The sequence below is a fragment of the Marmota marmota genome, unplaced genomic scaffold (genome assembly GCF_001458135.2).
Source record: "Marmota marmota marmota unplaced genomic scaffold, marMar, whole genome shotgun sequence".
NCBI lineage: Eukaryota > Metazoa > Chordata > Mammalia > Rodentia > Sciuridae > Marmota > Marmota marmota.
The window spans coordinates 6,926,339-6,940,772 of record NW_026000240.1 but is presented as its reverse complement, the minus strand read 5'-3'; the positions used below and the strand labels follow the sequence as shown (position 1 = coordinate 6,940,772).

The 14,434-nt window shown below is 31.4% G+C and overlaps 1 protein-coding gene across 9 annotated transcripts in view; it reads left to right on the top strand.

Moving 5' to 3' along the window:
* The window catches only part of Stxbp5l (syntaxin binding protein 5L), a 347,451-nt gene that overhangs the window by 194,272 nt on the left and 138,745 nt on the right, over positions 1-14,434 (top strand). For all 9 annotated transcript variants that reach the window (XM_048794363.1, XM_048794362.1, XM_015486887.2 and 6 more), the window contains 2 exons: positions 10,449-10,489; positions 13,190-13,407. In XM_048794363.1, coding sequence (XP_048650320.1) covers positions 10,449-10,489; positions 13,190-13,407 — 259 coding nt within the window. The remainder of the gene's footprint in view (positions 1-10,448; positions 10,490-13,189; positions 13,408-14,434) is intronic.

The window sequence follows — 14,434 nt, the reverse complement described above, 5'->3', positions numbered from 1 at the left end:
CCTTACCTAATTGCTCTGGCTAGAATTTCTAGTATTATATTGAGTAGGATTGGTCAGAGTGGGTGTCCTTGTCTTGTTCCAAATTTTAAAGGAAATGCTTTCAGTTTTTCACCATTCACTATGAATGCTTTGAGTTTTTCATATATGTCCTTCATGGTATTGAAGCAGATTCCTCTTATCTCTACAATCTTCTTAATATATTTTTAATATGATATGCTAATATTTTATTAAAGATTTCTTTACTTGAGTTCATCAGGAATATTGGCCTATAATTTTTTTCCTTGATATCACCTTTTCTGGAGTTGATATGAGCATGACAGTGGTTTCATACAATGAATTTGTAAATGTTCCAACCCATTCCATTTTTTGGAATAATTTGAGGAGCATTAGTGTTAGGTTTTCTTTAAAGGATTGATGGAATTCAGCTGAGCATTCACCTGGTCCTGGGCTTTTTTTGTTGGAAGGATTTTTATTACTTCTTCTAGCTCATTGCTAATTATTGGTCTGTTTAGGTGTTCTATGACCTCTTTATTCAATATTGACAGGTCGTATGTGTCTACAAATATATCCATTTCTTCTAAGCTTCACAATTCATTAGAATATAACTTTCAACATAGTCCCTAATGATCCCCTGCATTTCTATGTTGTCTTTGATGATTTCTCCCTTTTTATCTCTAATTTTATTAATTTGTGCCTTTTTTCTCTTTTGATTTATTTGGTTAAGGTCTTAGCATCTTGTTTATATTTTCAAAGAACCAACTCTTTGTTTCATTGATCTTTTGTAGTTTTTTTTAATTCTTAAATTCTCAGTATTTTTTATTCTCAAATTCATTGATTTTGGGCTCTGATTTTAACTATTTCCTTCCTTTTACTTGTTTTGAAATTGGTTTGTTCTTCTTTTTCAATGGTCTTGAGGTGCATGCTTAGGTTGTTTATTTGGGATCTTTGTGATTCTCCTGTGTAGGCACTCAAAGCTGTAAACTTTCCTCTTAAAACTGCCTTCATAGTGTCCCAGAGTTTCTGAAAAGTTGTATCACTATTCTTGTTTGATAAGAATTTTTCAATTTCTCCCTGATTATTTTCTACCACCCATTCATCATTCAAAAGTGTATTTTTTAACCTCTATGTATTTATATAGTTTTTTTTTAGGGTCTATGTGTGCACATGCACACACTTGATTTCTAATTTCATTGATTGTGATCAGATATGATACAAACAAATCAATTATTTTATATTTGGGAAGAGTTTTTTGTGGCTTAAAATATGATATATTTTAAAGAAGCTTTCTTGAGCAGTGAGAAGAAAATATATTCAACTGTTATTAGGTGAAATATTTCATAGATATCTGTTACATCCATTTGATCTATAATATTTTTATGGATCCAAATAGATTTTACCAAGTTTATTTCTGGATAACCTATGTATTGGTAAGAGAAGTGAGTTGAAATCACCCCATATTATTGTACTAGGGTCTGAGTCTTTAATTTGAAGAGTGTCTGTTTTATGTGATTAGGTGCACCAATATTTGGGGCATTAATTATAATTATTAATACTGTTATATCTTCTTGTTAATTTTCCCCATGACTTATATGAAGTAACCTTCTTTGTCTCCTCCATTCTGTGTAGTGCTTGATACAAATAAATCTAAAATTTCATACTCAGCAAAAATATCCTAATAGGAAGGCAAATTTTTTTCACACAAAATTTTCCTGCATATAAAGAAAGTCTGAAATGTGTGAAAGTAATTTTTTTGCTAGCAGAACTGCACTAATTAAAAAAACACACTAAGCATGGTGCTTCAGAAAGAGGCTAATGGAACATAAGAAATATAGAAGTAAATTGAGAAGAATGGAAAAAAGTAAATGTAGGAATAAAACTACACAAATATTAACTTTTAAAAATAACAGCAATACTATGTTTTAATACATAGTATTAAAATATCTTCTAATAGTTTTTATAATGTGATATAAAAGGAAAACATATAATGATAGCAAAAAAGGTGAGAAACGAGGAAATTGAGATAAAATCTTTAACATTCTTGCTTTATCTGGCATATTACCTAGTTTTGTGTCACTGTAACAAAATGCTTAAGATAATCACCTTAAAAAGAGGAAAGATTTATTTTGACTCACAATTTCAGAGGTTTCAGTCTATAGCTACTTTGGCCCTATTTCCTTTGGGACTATAAGGCAGCAAATTAGGTTAGAAACGTGAGGTAGAACACAATTGCTCACTTCATAACCATTTGGGAAGCATTTGGGACCAGGATCTCAATATCCCCTTCAAGAGTATGCCCCCACCTTCCCGTGACCGGAAGACTTCCCACAAGTCTCCACCATTAAGGTTCCACCAACTCCCATTAGCACACAGGCTAGGGACAAACCTTTTTAACACATGGGCCTTTGAGGGCCACCAATCCAAATCATAGCATTTGGGAAGATATGAAAGTAATTTAATTTTAAGATATAAATTTTGTAATATGTACGGTAACCACTAAAAATAGCATAAGAATATATTACTTAAAGAAAATAGAACAGCATTTTAAAAAATGATTACTACTTAAATAGTAAAAAAGTGAGAAAAAAGGAGATATAATAGGTTAGATGATTAGAATATTAGAATATTATTGTGGGATTAGTAGATTTAAATCCAAACATATCAATGATAAATATGATTTGATTGACCTCCAAGACATTTGCAGGAAACAAATATGTGTATTCAGAAAATGTGAAAGTTAATGGAGTAAAAAATATACCATTTAAACAATTGCAAGTGTTGATATAACTTTGCTTATCTCAGATAATATGTATTAGTTTTCCATTTCTACATAACAAATAACCATGAACTTTAGCAACTTAATACCCATTTATTAGTTCACAGTTCTATAGGCACATATGGCACTGTGTGACTGAGCTCTTTGTCAAGTAACCATGAGACTGATATCAAGAGGTCAGCCAGGCTAAGCTGGCAACCAGAGGCTCTAAAGGAAAATCTACTTCCAAACTCATTCTCTTTATAGGCACAATTTAGTTTCTTAGGTTTATAGGACTGAGTTATCCATTTCCTTGTGGGCTGTTAATAATGCTATTCTTGGCTTCTAGAAACTACCTGAATTCTTTTCCACATTTCCCCTTCCATCTGGAAGCCAGCAACTATATATTTAGGGCTTCTACTGCTTTGAATATCAGACTTCCTCTGTCTTTGACCTTGAGGTCTATATTCCACAGAATTCAGGTGATATGTAAGACCCATACAGTTAGTCTCCCTTTCATAAAGCAAACATAACCTAGGGACTGATATAGTCCCTAACATATTCATATCCCCAGAGATAATATAGAATATGTATTCTAAGAGGCAGGAATTTGGGGAAACGTCTTAGATTTCAGCCTACCAAAGTAAACTTTTAAAAAGCAGTATGAATCTGAGCATGGGACGCAGGCCTGTAATCCCACCAGCTCAGGAAGCTGAGACAGGAGGATTGTGAGTTCAAAGCCAACCTCAGCAACAGTGAAGAGGCACTATCTCTAAATAAAATACAAAATAGGGCTGGAGATGTGGTTCAGGGGTTGAGTGCCCCTGAGTTCAATACCCAGGACTCCTACCCCACCAAAAAAGAATCAGTGTGAAAAATAAAAAGGTGAATAAAAGTTTGATTCACTTGCAAAATAGGTGAATCCACTAGAATTCTAAGGACAGAGCCTCAAAAAATACACAATGTAAGAATCAACAGAAAAGAGAAAAATACAAAACTGCAACAAATTAGGGAAATTATTGCAAACCTTTCTCTGTTAGTGTTTTTTAAATCTGAGAAAAAATCCACAGTAATAAAGTTTTTAATGTCATAATTAATAAACCTAACCTAATATGTTTAGGATATTGCACTGTACATATGCTTATTGTCTTCAAGCACACATGGGTCATACTCCAAAATTGATTATGCTGGGCCATAATACAAGTGTCAATGTCAAGGAATTGGAATGGAACTTAGAAACAAATGGCAAAAATATACAAAGAAAATGCATGATTTTTGGAAATCAAGTAATTTACCCCCAACTTAGGGATTGATGAAGAAATCACAATGGAAAACATTGAAATATCTCCAACTGAAAGACAGTTATATACAATATATCATTACATTTGGATGTATTTAAGACAATGTTTAGAGATAATCTTATAACCATAATGGTATATGTAATTGTATGTGTTAATAAAAGGACTAAAATTGAATTATTATCTATCTCAAGTTAAAAATGGCAAGTAATAAAACATGTAAAAATAAAAATAACAGCATTAAGAACAGAAGTCAATGAAATAGAAATCAAATGTAAAATAGCAAGGATCAACAATGTTAAAATTGGTTTATGAAAATAAATAATAAAGTTAATAAAGACTTTGCTAGGTTGAGAAAAAAGAATAGAAGAAATAAACTATTAGTTTCAGGAATAAAAAAGAGTATATCACTAAAGTCACAACATCAATTGAAACAAAAGAGTGTATTTATGACCAACATACTAGTCAAATTTAAGAGAGAAAATTCTTAAAGGAGATAAAACTGGTTCTAGAAGAAATAGGAAATTGAAATAATAGATTTATTAAAGTAATTGAATTAAAATGTAAAAATTTCCATGAGAACACCTCTGGACCCAAGTATTTTTGCTGGAGAATGCATTTGCATATTTAGGGGAAAAATTATCAATCATTCATGAAATCTTCCAGAGAATCTAAAAAAGGGAACATTTCCCAACTCTTTTCTACAAGGTTATCAGATGATTGATGCCAAAACCTGGTAAAAGACATCACATAAAAGGAAATTTGTTAGCAATGTCTTTCATGAGTATAAATATAAATCCTACATGTTAGGCAATAGAATTTATTGATATATAAAAAGGGTAATATTTCAGAATCAAGTTGGCTTTATTCCAGGAATGACACACTTATTTATGGAGTAAGAAAATTTGAGAAATTCATCATATAATGAGAATTAGATAAAAAAAAATAGCATCTATTCATGGTAAAACCACTCAGCAAACTCGGAATAGAAGGAAAGTCTGTAGTCTGAAAAAGAGGAAATGAACAAATTCCTAACCACACACATGTTACCATATTGAGTCATGAAGAAATAGAATGCCTGAACAGACTTAAATGACTATTAAGGTGGAAACAGTAATTAAAATTCTTTCATCTTAAACAAATAAGGACCTGATAGCATTACTGCTATATTCTACAAAGCATTTAAAGAACTATGTCCAATTCTTCTGAAACTATTTTTAAAAATTGGATAAAATTTTGCCAACCTCTTTTTATTAGATCAGAATTACTCTGAGGCCAAAACCATCTAGGGACACACAATGAAAGCTGTAGACCAATATCCTTGATGAACATAGATAAAAAAAAATTTTTTCAACGAAATACTAAAATCCAATAGCATGTTGAGAAGATTATTTACTGTGATCTAATGGAATTCAATCCAGGAATGCAAGGATGGTTCAGCATACACAAATCAATAAATATACCACATCAACATAGTAAAGGACAAAACCCATGTGATGATCTCAATAGATGCAAAAAACGTATATAATTCAACATCCCTTCATGATAAAAATGCTGAACACATTATGTATTCATTATGAAAGGAATATACATCCACATAATGGACCCCATTTATTAATAAGTCAACAGTTAAAATACTGAATGGGGAAAACAGAAAGATTTCTCTGTAAGATCTGGAATGACACAAGGATTCCCACTTTTATCTCTGCTATTCAACATGGTAATTATGACAGTTGTAGCCAGAAAAGTCAAGAGAAAGAACAAAGGGCATCCAAATTGGAAAAGTCACATTGTTGTTTTAAAAATGACATGGTCTTATGTCAAGAAAACTTCTAGAACTCCACCGAGAAATGATCAGAATAAATGAATTCAGCAAAGTTTCAGGATACACAATCAACATACAAAAATAAGTAGTGTTGATATACGCCTATGGCAAAATATCTGAAATTGATATCAAGAAAGCAGTACCATGTACAGTAGACAAAAAAAACAAAATACCTAAGAATAAACTTAACCAGAGGTAAAAGAGCTATATAATGAAAAGTCCAAAATATTGATTAAAGGAATTGAAGAAGACACCAAAAATGGAAAGTCACCCTATATTCATGGATTGGAAGAATCAATATTATTAAATTATTCATGCTACACAAAGCAATCTATAGAGTCAATGTATGCAATCCCTACCAAAACACCAATAATATTTTTTATACAACTAGGAAAAAAAATTCTAAAATATATATGGGGCTGGGGTTGTGGCTCAGTGGTAGAGCGCTCACCTTGCACGTGCGAGACCCTGGGTTCAATCCTCAGCACCACATAAAAATAAATAAATGAAATAAAGATATTGTGTCCAACTACAACCAAAAATAAATATTAAAAAATTAAATAAAAATATATATGGAACAACAGTAGGGACTTGGGGATATAGCTCAGTTGGTAGAGTGCTTGCTTCATATATGGAACACCAATAACAACAGAAAAACCTCTACATTACCAAAACAAAATAAGCAAAACACAAAGCAGGAGAAATTATTTTACCTACCTTCAAAATATACTACAAAGCTACGATAATCAAAACTGCACACTGGGTGGCATAAACAACAAACACACAAACCAATGGAACAGAATAGAAAGCCCAGAAATAAACTGGCATATCTGTAGTCAATTGATTTTCAACAAAGAGGCTAAAAACATGCACTGGATAAAGAATAGTCTTTTCAATAAATCATATTGAGAAGAGTAGATAACTACATGCAGAAGAATGAAATGAGATCCCCTCAAAAAATCAAGTCAAAATGAGTCTTAGATCAAATTGTAAGATTAGAAACTAATAGAAGAAAAATATAGAAAACTCTTCAGGACATTGGAATGTACAGAATTTTTTCTCAAACAAGATACAAAAAAACATAGGAAACAAAAATAAATGAGATTATATCAAAGTAACAAACTTCTATATAACAAAAGAAAAAAATCAAAAAAATGAAAGGACAACCTAGAGAAGAGGACAAAATTTTGCAAACTATAAATCCTACAAGTGGTTGATATTTAAAATATATAAGGAATTTTGGGGGCTGGGGATATGGCTCAAGAAGTAGCACGCTCACCTGGCATGCGTGAGGCACTGGGTTCCATCCTCAGCACCACATAAAAATAAAATAAAGATATTGTGTCCACCTAAAAGCTAAAAAAAATACATATTTTTTAAAAAATATGTAAGGAATTTCAAAAACTCAATAGCAAAAAAGCAAATAGCCTGATTTAAAAATGGAAATAGACATAAACAGACATTTCTCAAAGAAGACATTCAAATGGTCAAGATATATATGAAAAAATATTCAATATATTAGCCATCAGGGAAATACAAATCAAAATCACAATGATATCTCACTCCAGTATGAATGGCTATTATTTAAAAGACAAAGGATAACAAGTATGGCAAGGATGTAGAGAAAAGAGAACCCTTGCACACTATTGTGGGAATATAAATGAATACATCCATTATGGAAAACACTATGGAAGTGCCTCAAAAATTTAAAAATAGACTATCAAATAATCCAAAAATCCCCTTACATGGTACATATCCAAGGAAATGAAATCAGTATGTTGAAACAACATCTGCACACCTGTGTGCCTTGTTGCAGTATTCACAGTCACTAAGAAATGGAAAAACAACCTAAATGTTCATTACCTGATGAATGGATAAAGAAAATGTGGTACATATATCCTAAAAAACTATGAATTCTTGTTATTTGTGACAATATGGTTACAACTAGAGATCATATGTTAAGTGAGATAAACTGTGCACATAAAAACAGTATTACATGTTCTCATTCAATGAGGAATCTTTTTAAAAAGCTGATCTCCTGGAAGTTGGGAGTAAATGGTGGTTACCAGAGGTGAGAAGAGAATATTGGAGGAAAAGGTACTTGATAAATGGGTACCAATTTACTGTGTGGAAGAAAAAGTTTTGGTATGCTATTGCACAGTAGGATGACTACAGAGAATGGAAGAAAGTCTTTTCAATATTTTTCCCATGAAGAAATGATATTTGAAGACATAGATATATTTACCTGATTTAAACATTATAAAATGTATAATTGTATCAGAACATCACAAAGTAACCCATAAAATTTATCAGTTAAAAAATAAATTTAATTAATAGGTTTTAAAAACACAATGATAAATTAGAAAAGAACAAGTTTTTGAAAGCTCATACATTGCTAGTGAGAATGTAAAATGGTACATCTGCTACAGAAAACAATTTGACATCTCTCCTCAAAAAGTGAAATTGAATTCCCATTTTGACCCAGCAATTCCACTTTTAGGTAAATATTCATAATATAGATGCTTCTTAACTTACCGTGGAAAGGTATCCTAATAAACCCATCATAAATTGAAAATATTATAAATCAAAAATGCATTTATTAAACCTAACCTACTAAACAGTACAGAAGAGAGTGTTGGTTGTTTATTCTCTTGATTGAGTGGGGAACTGCAGCTAGCTGCCATTGCTCAGCAATGGGAAAGAGTATTTTATCACTAGCACATGAAAAGATCAAAATTAAAAATTTAATGTATGATTTCTATGAAGTGCATGTCACCTTTGAGCCATTGTAAAGTCAAAAAAATTTAAATCGGGGACCATGTGTAATTGAAAGTAGTTGTTTAAGCCAAAAGTTGTATGTGAATGTTCACAGCAGCTCTAACTAGTGGTCAGAAGGTGGAAACAATAAAAATGCCCATCAACTGATGAATGGAGAAACAAAATGCATATCATATACATATATTCATATGCAATGAATATAATTCAGAGATAAAAAGGAATGAACTTTGAATTCATGCTGAAATATGCATGAACTTTGAAAACATTTTTACTAAGTAAAAGAAACCATATACAAAAAGTCACGTAATGTATATGAAATAACAAAAATAGACAAATCCTTAGAGATAGTAAATACTTCATTTAGTTTGCATATTCATATTCTAGTATTGGGACTTGAACCCAGGGTCTCATATGAGAGTTAGCTACTCTGTCACTTAACCCTATCACAGCTCTTTTTATTTTATTTTGAGATGGTAATGCTAAATTGTCCAGGTGGTTCTTAAACTCCTAATCCTCCTGCCACAGCTTCCTTCCCACTAACCGGGATTACAGGCATGCACCATGATACCTGGCACTTTGCTAATATTTTGTTGACAGTTTTTATGCCTATGGTTTTTTTTCACATTACCTTTATTTTATTTGTCTATTTTTATATGGTACCGGGGATTGAACTCAATGCCTCATGCATGCTAGGCAAGCGTTCTGCCACTGAGCCACAACTCTGGCCCCTTTTATGCTTATGTTTATGAGGGATATTGGTGTTTAATTTTCTTTTCTTGTAAATATTTTCCCCTGGTTTTAGTTTGAGGATAATGCTGATTTCATTGAATGAACTAGAAAGTATTCTATACTTTAAAATGGTATATCTCCTGTTTTGTAAATGAGTTTTTTAAAAATTGTGATGGTCATCATTATCCAAAGTACATGTATGAAGACATGAATTGGTGTGAGTATACTTGGTATAAACCAGAATATGAAAAATTGTGTTCTATATGTGTAATATGAATTATAATATATTCCACTGTCATATAAATTTTTAAAAATTAATAAAAAATAGCAGTACAATAAAAATTTTTTATTTTCTTTCAGTTATACCTGACAGTAGAATGTATTTTGACATGTTATACATACATGGAATGTAACTTCTCATTTTTGTGGTTGTACATGATGTGGAGTTACACTGGTCATGTATTCATATATGAATATAGGAAAGTTATGTCCTATTCATTCTACTGTATTTCCCATTCCCCCTCCCTTTCCCCAACTTCCCCTTTTCCAACTGGGTGAACCTCCTCTGTCCCTGGACCCCACCATCTATTTTGAGTCAGCATCCTTATATCAGAGATGATATTAGGCCTTTGGTGTTTGGGGATTGGCTTAAAGCTGGGAATCTAGGAGGTTAATGAATTTTTACAGAATTGACATTACATTATTTATTAATGAGTCATGACTCAATTTTAAATAGGCTTAGGGATTTGTTTTTATCTGTTATCTTTTTCATTGAACAGAAGCAATTTTACTTAAGAATATCATTCATTTTCCATAGGCCATTTTAAACTACTATCACATATAAAGTCTTACAGTAAAATCTAAGGAATTGTTCAACCTTTAGATTTTTGTGTATTAGTTAAAAAATAAACTATTGTTTTGAGTTTAGAAATGATTGATTGATTTTCATTAGAATTGTATTTTAAAATAAAAAAATTAATAACAGTAACTCAAATTTTTATACATTTGGAGCCATGATGATTTTTTTTATGTGGTGTACTTTAATTAATACTATTTTTTTATCTAGTCATGCAGATGGATCAATAAAATTTTGGGATGCTTCTGCAAGTAAGTTTTAAGTTTATACCTATATAATCGAAAACACTTGGTTAATATTTACTTGTAGCATTCACCACTTTTTAGTTTGGACAGCTAACATTTAAGAAATATTTTTAGCCTAAATGTATGGCTGTTACAAAGATCTATTTCCTATATTGTTAGATCATTTAAAATTATATATATAGTGCTCTTTTCTATAATAGAGAACAAATAGGACTAAGTCACTCTGTCAGCAATCTATTTTATTTACAAAGGGCATAGTGCACCAGAAAATAATATCAAACTTTTGTCACATTAACTGTATTGAAGGAATTTCCTTTGCCTCCTTGGTTGTATGGTCTTGGACAAGTGCTTTTATCCCTCTAGCCTTGACTTTTCATCTCCACTCATTTACTAAGTCCTGTGGAAATCAAAATAAATTATTTGATAATAGTAAAAAATTTTTTATAAATTCTTGAAATTGTGTAATTTAGAAATAAATAAAGTATTATGCTCAATGTTGAAGGACATGCAAATATCCTTAATTCTTCAATATGCCCATTTTCTTTAGAAAAGACAAAAGCACATACATAAATCAAGGCAAAACAAATAAGAATTGTAAATGTAGTACAACCCAAATTCTATTTTTTTATCAGAAATAGCAGAGATTAACTCTGTCCTAGTAGATCCAGGAACTACATTTTAATGGAGTAACAATTAATATGAATTTTTGAAAGACAATTAAGATTTTAATAGGAATAGAATGAGATGAATAAATTGATAATGATTCTAAGTTCCTGAGCATGTGCAATTCAGGAAAATGTAGTTAACTCTTGGAAATAAGGAATATGAGAGGTTTTGAGACCTGAATTTTGCAGTAACACCTGAAAATCCAAATTTCCAGTTGATAGAACAAACAGAAATGGAAACTAATGAAAAAGCAGCATGAAAGTTATATTTGAAGCTATAGAAATGAAGAGCCTTTGAGGCAGAGTATAATAAACAGAAAAAAGCAAAGGACAAAGTTGATTCTTGATTCTCTTATCCACATGGTTGAGTCCTGCAGCAATCAAGCAAACCATCAGCATTAGAAAAAGATTAAAAGATCTAAAGCCTTGGATTCTGAGCCTCTTTCTGACTTCTCACAATAAAGAGCAAGTGATTTACGTGAATCTCAAAAGGGCAACAGATTTTCTTTTGAAGAATCTTTTCATGCAAATCTGAGTTTGTTCCTGGAACAAAATTAATGCATAGTCATTCCTTAGCTTCTAAAATGAAAGAGGACCCTTTAACTCTGCAGCTATTAGAAGGCGTAGCACCCCTTAGCATGCATAATAATGTTAAGAAGTTAGTTTTAATAAAACACTATTTATATTACATCCATTGCCAATTTAGAAACTATTTTAGTTTGATATTGTTTAAAGAGATCATTTACAGAATAATGTAAAAAGAAAAATAATCTATGACATGCTGTATAACTTTCATCCCGATTTCCCAAATTTCAGTTTGTCCTACATGTTTCCCCACCCCAGTCTATCTTACTTTCTTTCCCTTTTCGTCTCCTTCTCTCCCTCTCCTTTTCTTCTTCTTTTTCATTCTCCTTTTACCATTCTGTCACACTGATACACACATATATAAACAAAAGATGCACATATAATATGTATCTAGCTTTTTAAAACCATTTGAGAGTAGACACTATGTTCCTCTAATGCTACATACCTAAATACACATTAAGGGTATTATTTTCTATAACCTAAATAGAGTTATCAAAACCAGACTACTTCTGATACAAAGCTATTATCTCATAATCTTCAGATCTTATTAAATTTTTTCCCATTTTCCAAATAATATCCTTTATAAAAAAAGAAATTCTAGGATAGTATTTAGTTATTTAGTATTTAGTTAGGATAGTATTTATCAATATATATTGAATCTATTTCATGGCATTGATATTTTTTAATTCAGGACAGTTACAAAAGAAGAATCACCTTCAATTTTGTTTTGACTAATGCTTCTGATGATTAAATTTATATTGTGCACTTTGGGCAAGAATTCTTGATTTTTTTTTTTTTTTGAGATTTTTGTCAGAAAACAATTGTAACTTCAGATGGATTGTTATCATGTTCTCAAATGGAAAAATATTTCCCCCAAAATATTATTGAAAACAATTCCCAAATCCAAAGCTTATGAGATAATATTTTAACCTTTTTATGATGCAGAGTCATTCAGAAGAACTCTTTCTTAAAATAATTACAGATTCTTTGATTTCCAGATATTGCTGGCTGGTAAATTACAGTGTTTCTCATCCAGCAGAAGTAACTTTTTTTTTTTTTGAGTGCAAGTGCAGAAAACACTTTGGGGTAGCATCAATCATTTATCTAGCAATCAAAAGGGAATATTATGAAAAAAGATTGAGGAATCTCCTGTGGGAGAGAATTATATTCAGTATTTCCATGTAAAATTTCTTTACCACACTTTCAGTCAATAAGGATAAAAAATACCTATGTCGTAGGACTTTTCTTGGCAAATACATATTGCTTGATAGATGGTGATGCTCAAAGAATATTCCCCCTTCCCCCATGGTCTCCTTCCCAGTACTATAGTGATATGAGATCATTACATGGAATGTAATGTAATTTTCCTTACTTGGGTTTTTTATGGTCTAATAAATATTGAATAAGCTTTAACAATATCCTAATTAGAAAGTAACTGTGTTTCAATGTCTTGCAGTAACTCTGCAGATGTTGTACAAGCTAAAAACTTCAAAAGTCTTTGAAAAACAGAAGGCAGGAGAAGGCAAACAAACATGTGAAATTGTAGAGGAAGATCCATATGCCATTCAGATGATTTACTGGTGTCCAGAGAGCAGAATATTTTGTGTATCAGGAGTCTCTGCCTATGTCATAATTTATAAATTCAGCAGACATGAAATTACAACAGAAATAGTGGTAAGTTATTATTTAAAGTTTAACTTTTGCACTTGCACTTGTTAAAAGAAAGCAATTATCAGATTTGGGCTACTTCTTGGTATGGTTTTAAGCCATCAAGAGTGTATAGTATGTGGGGCTAGGGTCATGGCTCAGCCATAGAGTGCTCGCCTAGCATGTACGAGGCCCTAGGTTTATTCCTCAGCACCACATAAAAGTAAATAAATAAAATGAAGATATTGTGTCCAACTACAACTAAAAAATAAATATTTTTAAAAGTGTGTATAGCATGTGACCACTAATATAATTCATAATGTAATTCAGAATTCAGAATTTTATTACTTAATATAACATGGCTTAGTTTAAAATTACAGAACAGTTCTCTATCAAAACTTAATTACTTTCTTTCTGTGTCAAAATGAGCTTAGTATTTTAAGCTAATCTTGCTATTAAAAATCATATGGTTCTCATTTTCCTCAATTATTTCTCTAATTGCTGTTATAAATATATAAAATGTAGTATGCTGATTTTAAATTCTTTGGGTATACCCAAGGAGTGAGATAACTGGGTCAAATGGTGGTTCCATTCCAAGTTTTCTGTGGAATCTCCATACTGCTTTCCAAAGTATTACACTAGTTTGCAGTCTCATAAGCAATATATAAGTGTACCCTTTTCCCCACATCCTCACCAACATTTATTGTTACTTGTATTCTTGTTACTTGTATAATTGCCATTCTGACTAGAGTGAGAAGGAATCCCAGTATGGTTTTAATTTGTATTTCTCAAATTGCTATAGATGTTGAACATATCTACATATATTTGTTCTTTTCAGAAGTGTCTGTTTAGTTCCTTTGCCCATTTATTGATTGGGTTATTTGGTTTTTTGAGCTCTTTGTATAACCTGGATATTAATGCTCTATCTGAGGAGCAAGCGGCACAGATTTTCTGCCATTCTGTAGGCTCTCTACAGGCTCTTGATTGCTTCCATGTGTGAAGAAGCTTTTTAGTTTGATACCATTCTGTTTATTGAGTTTTGGTCTTTCTTCTT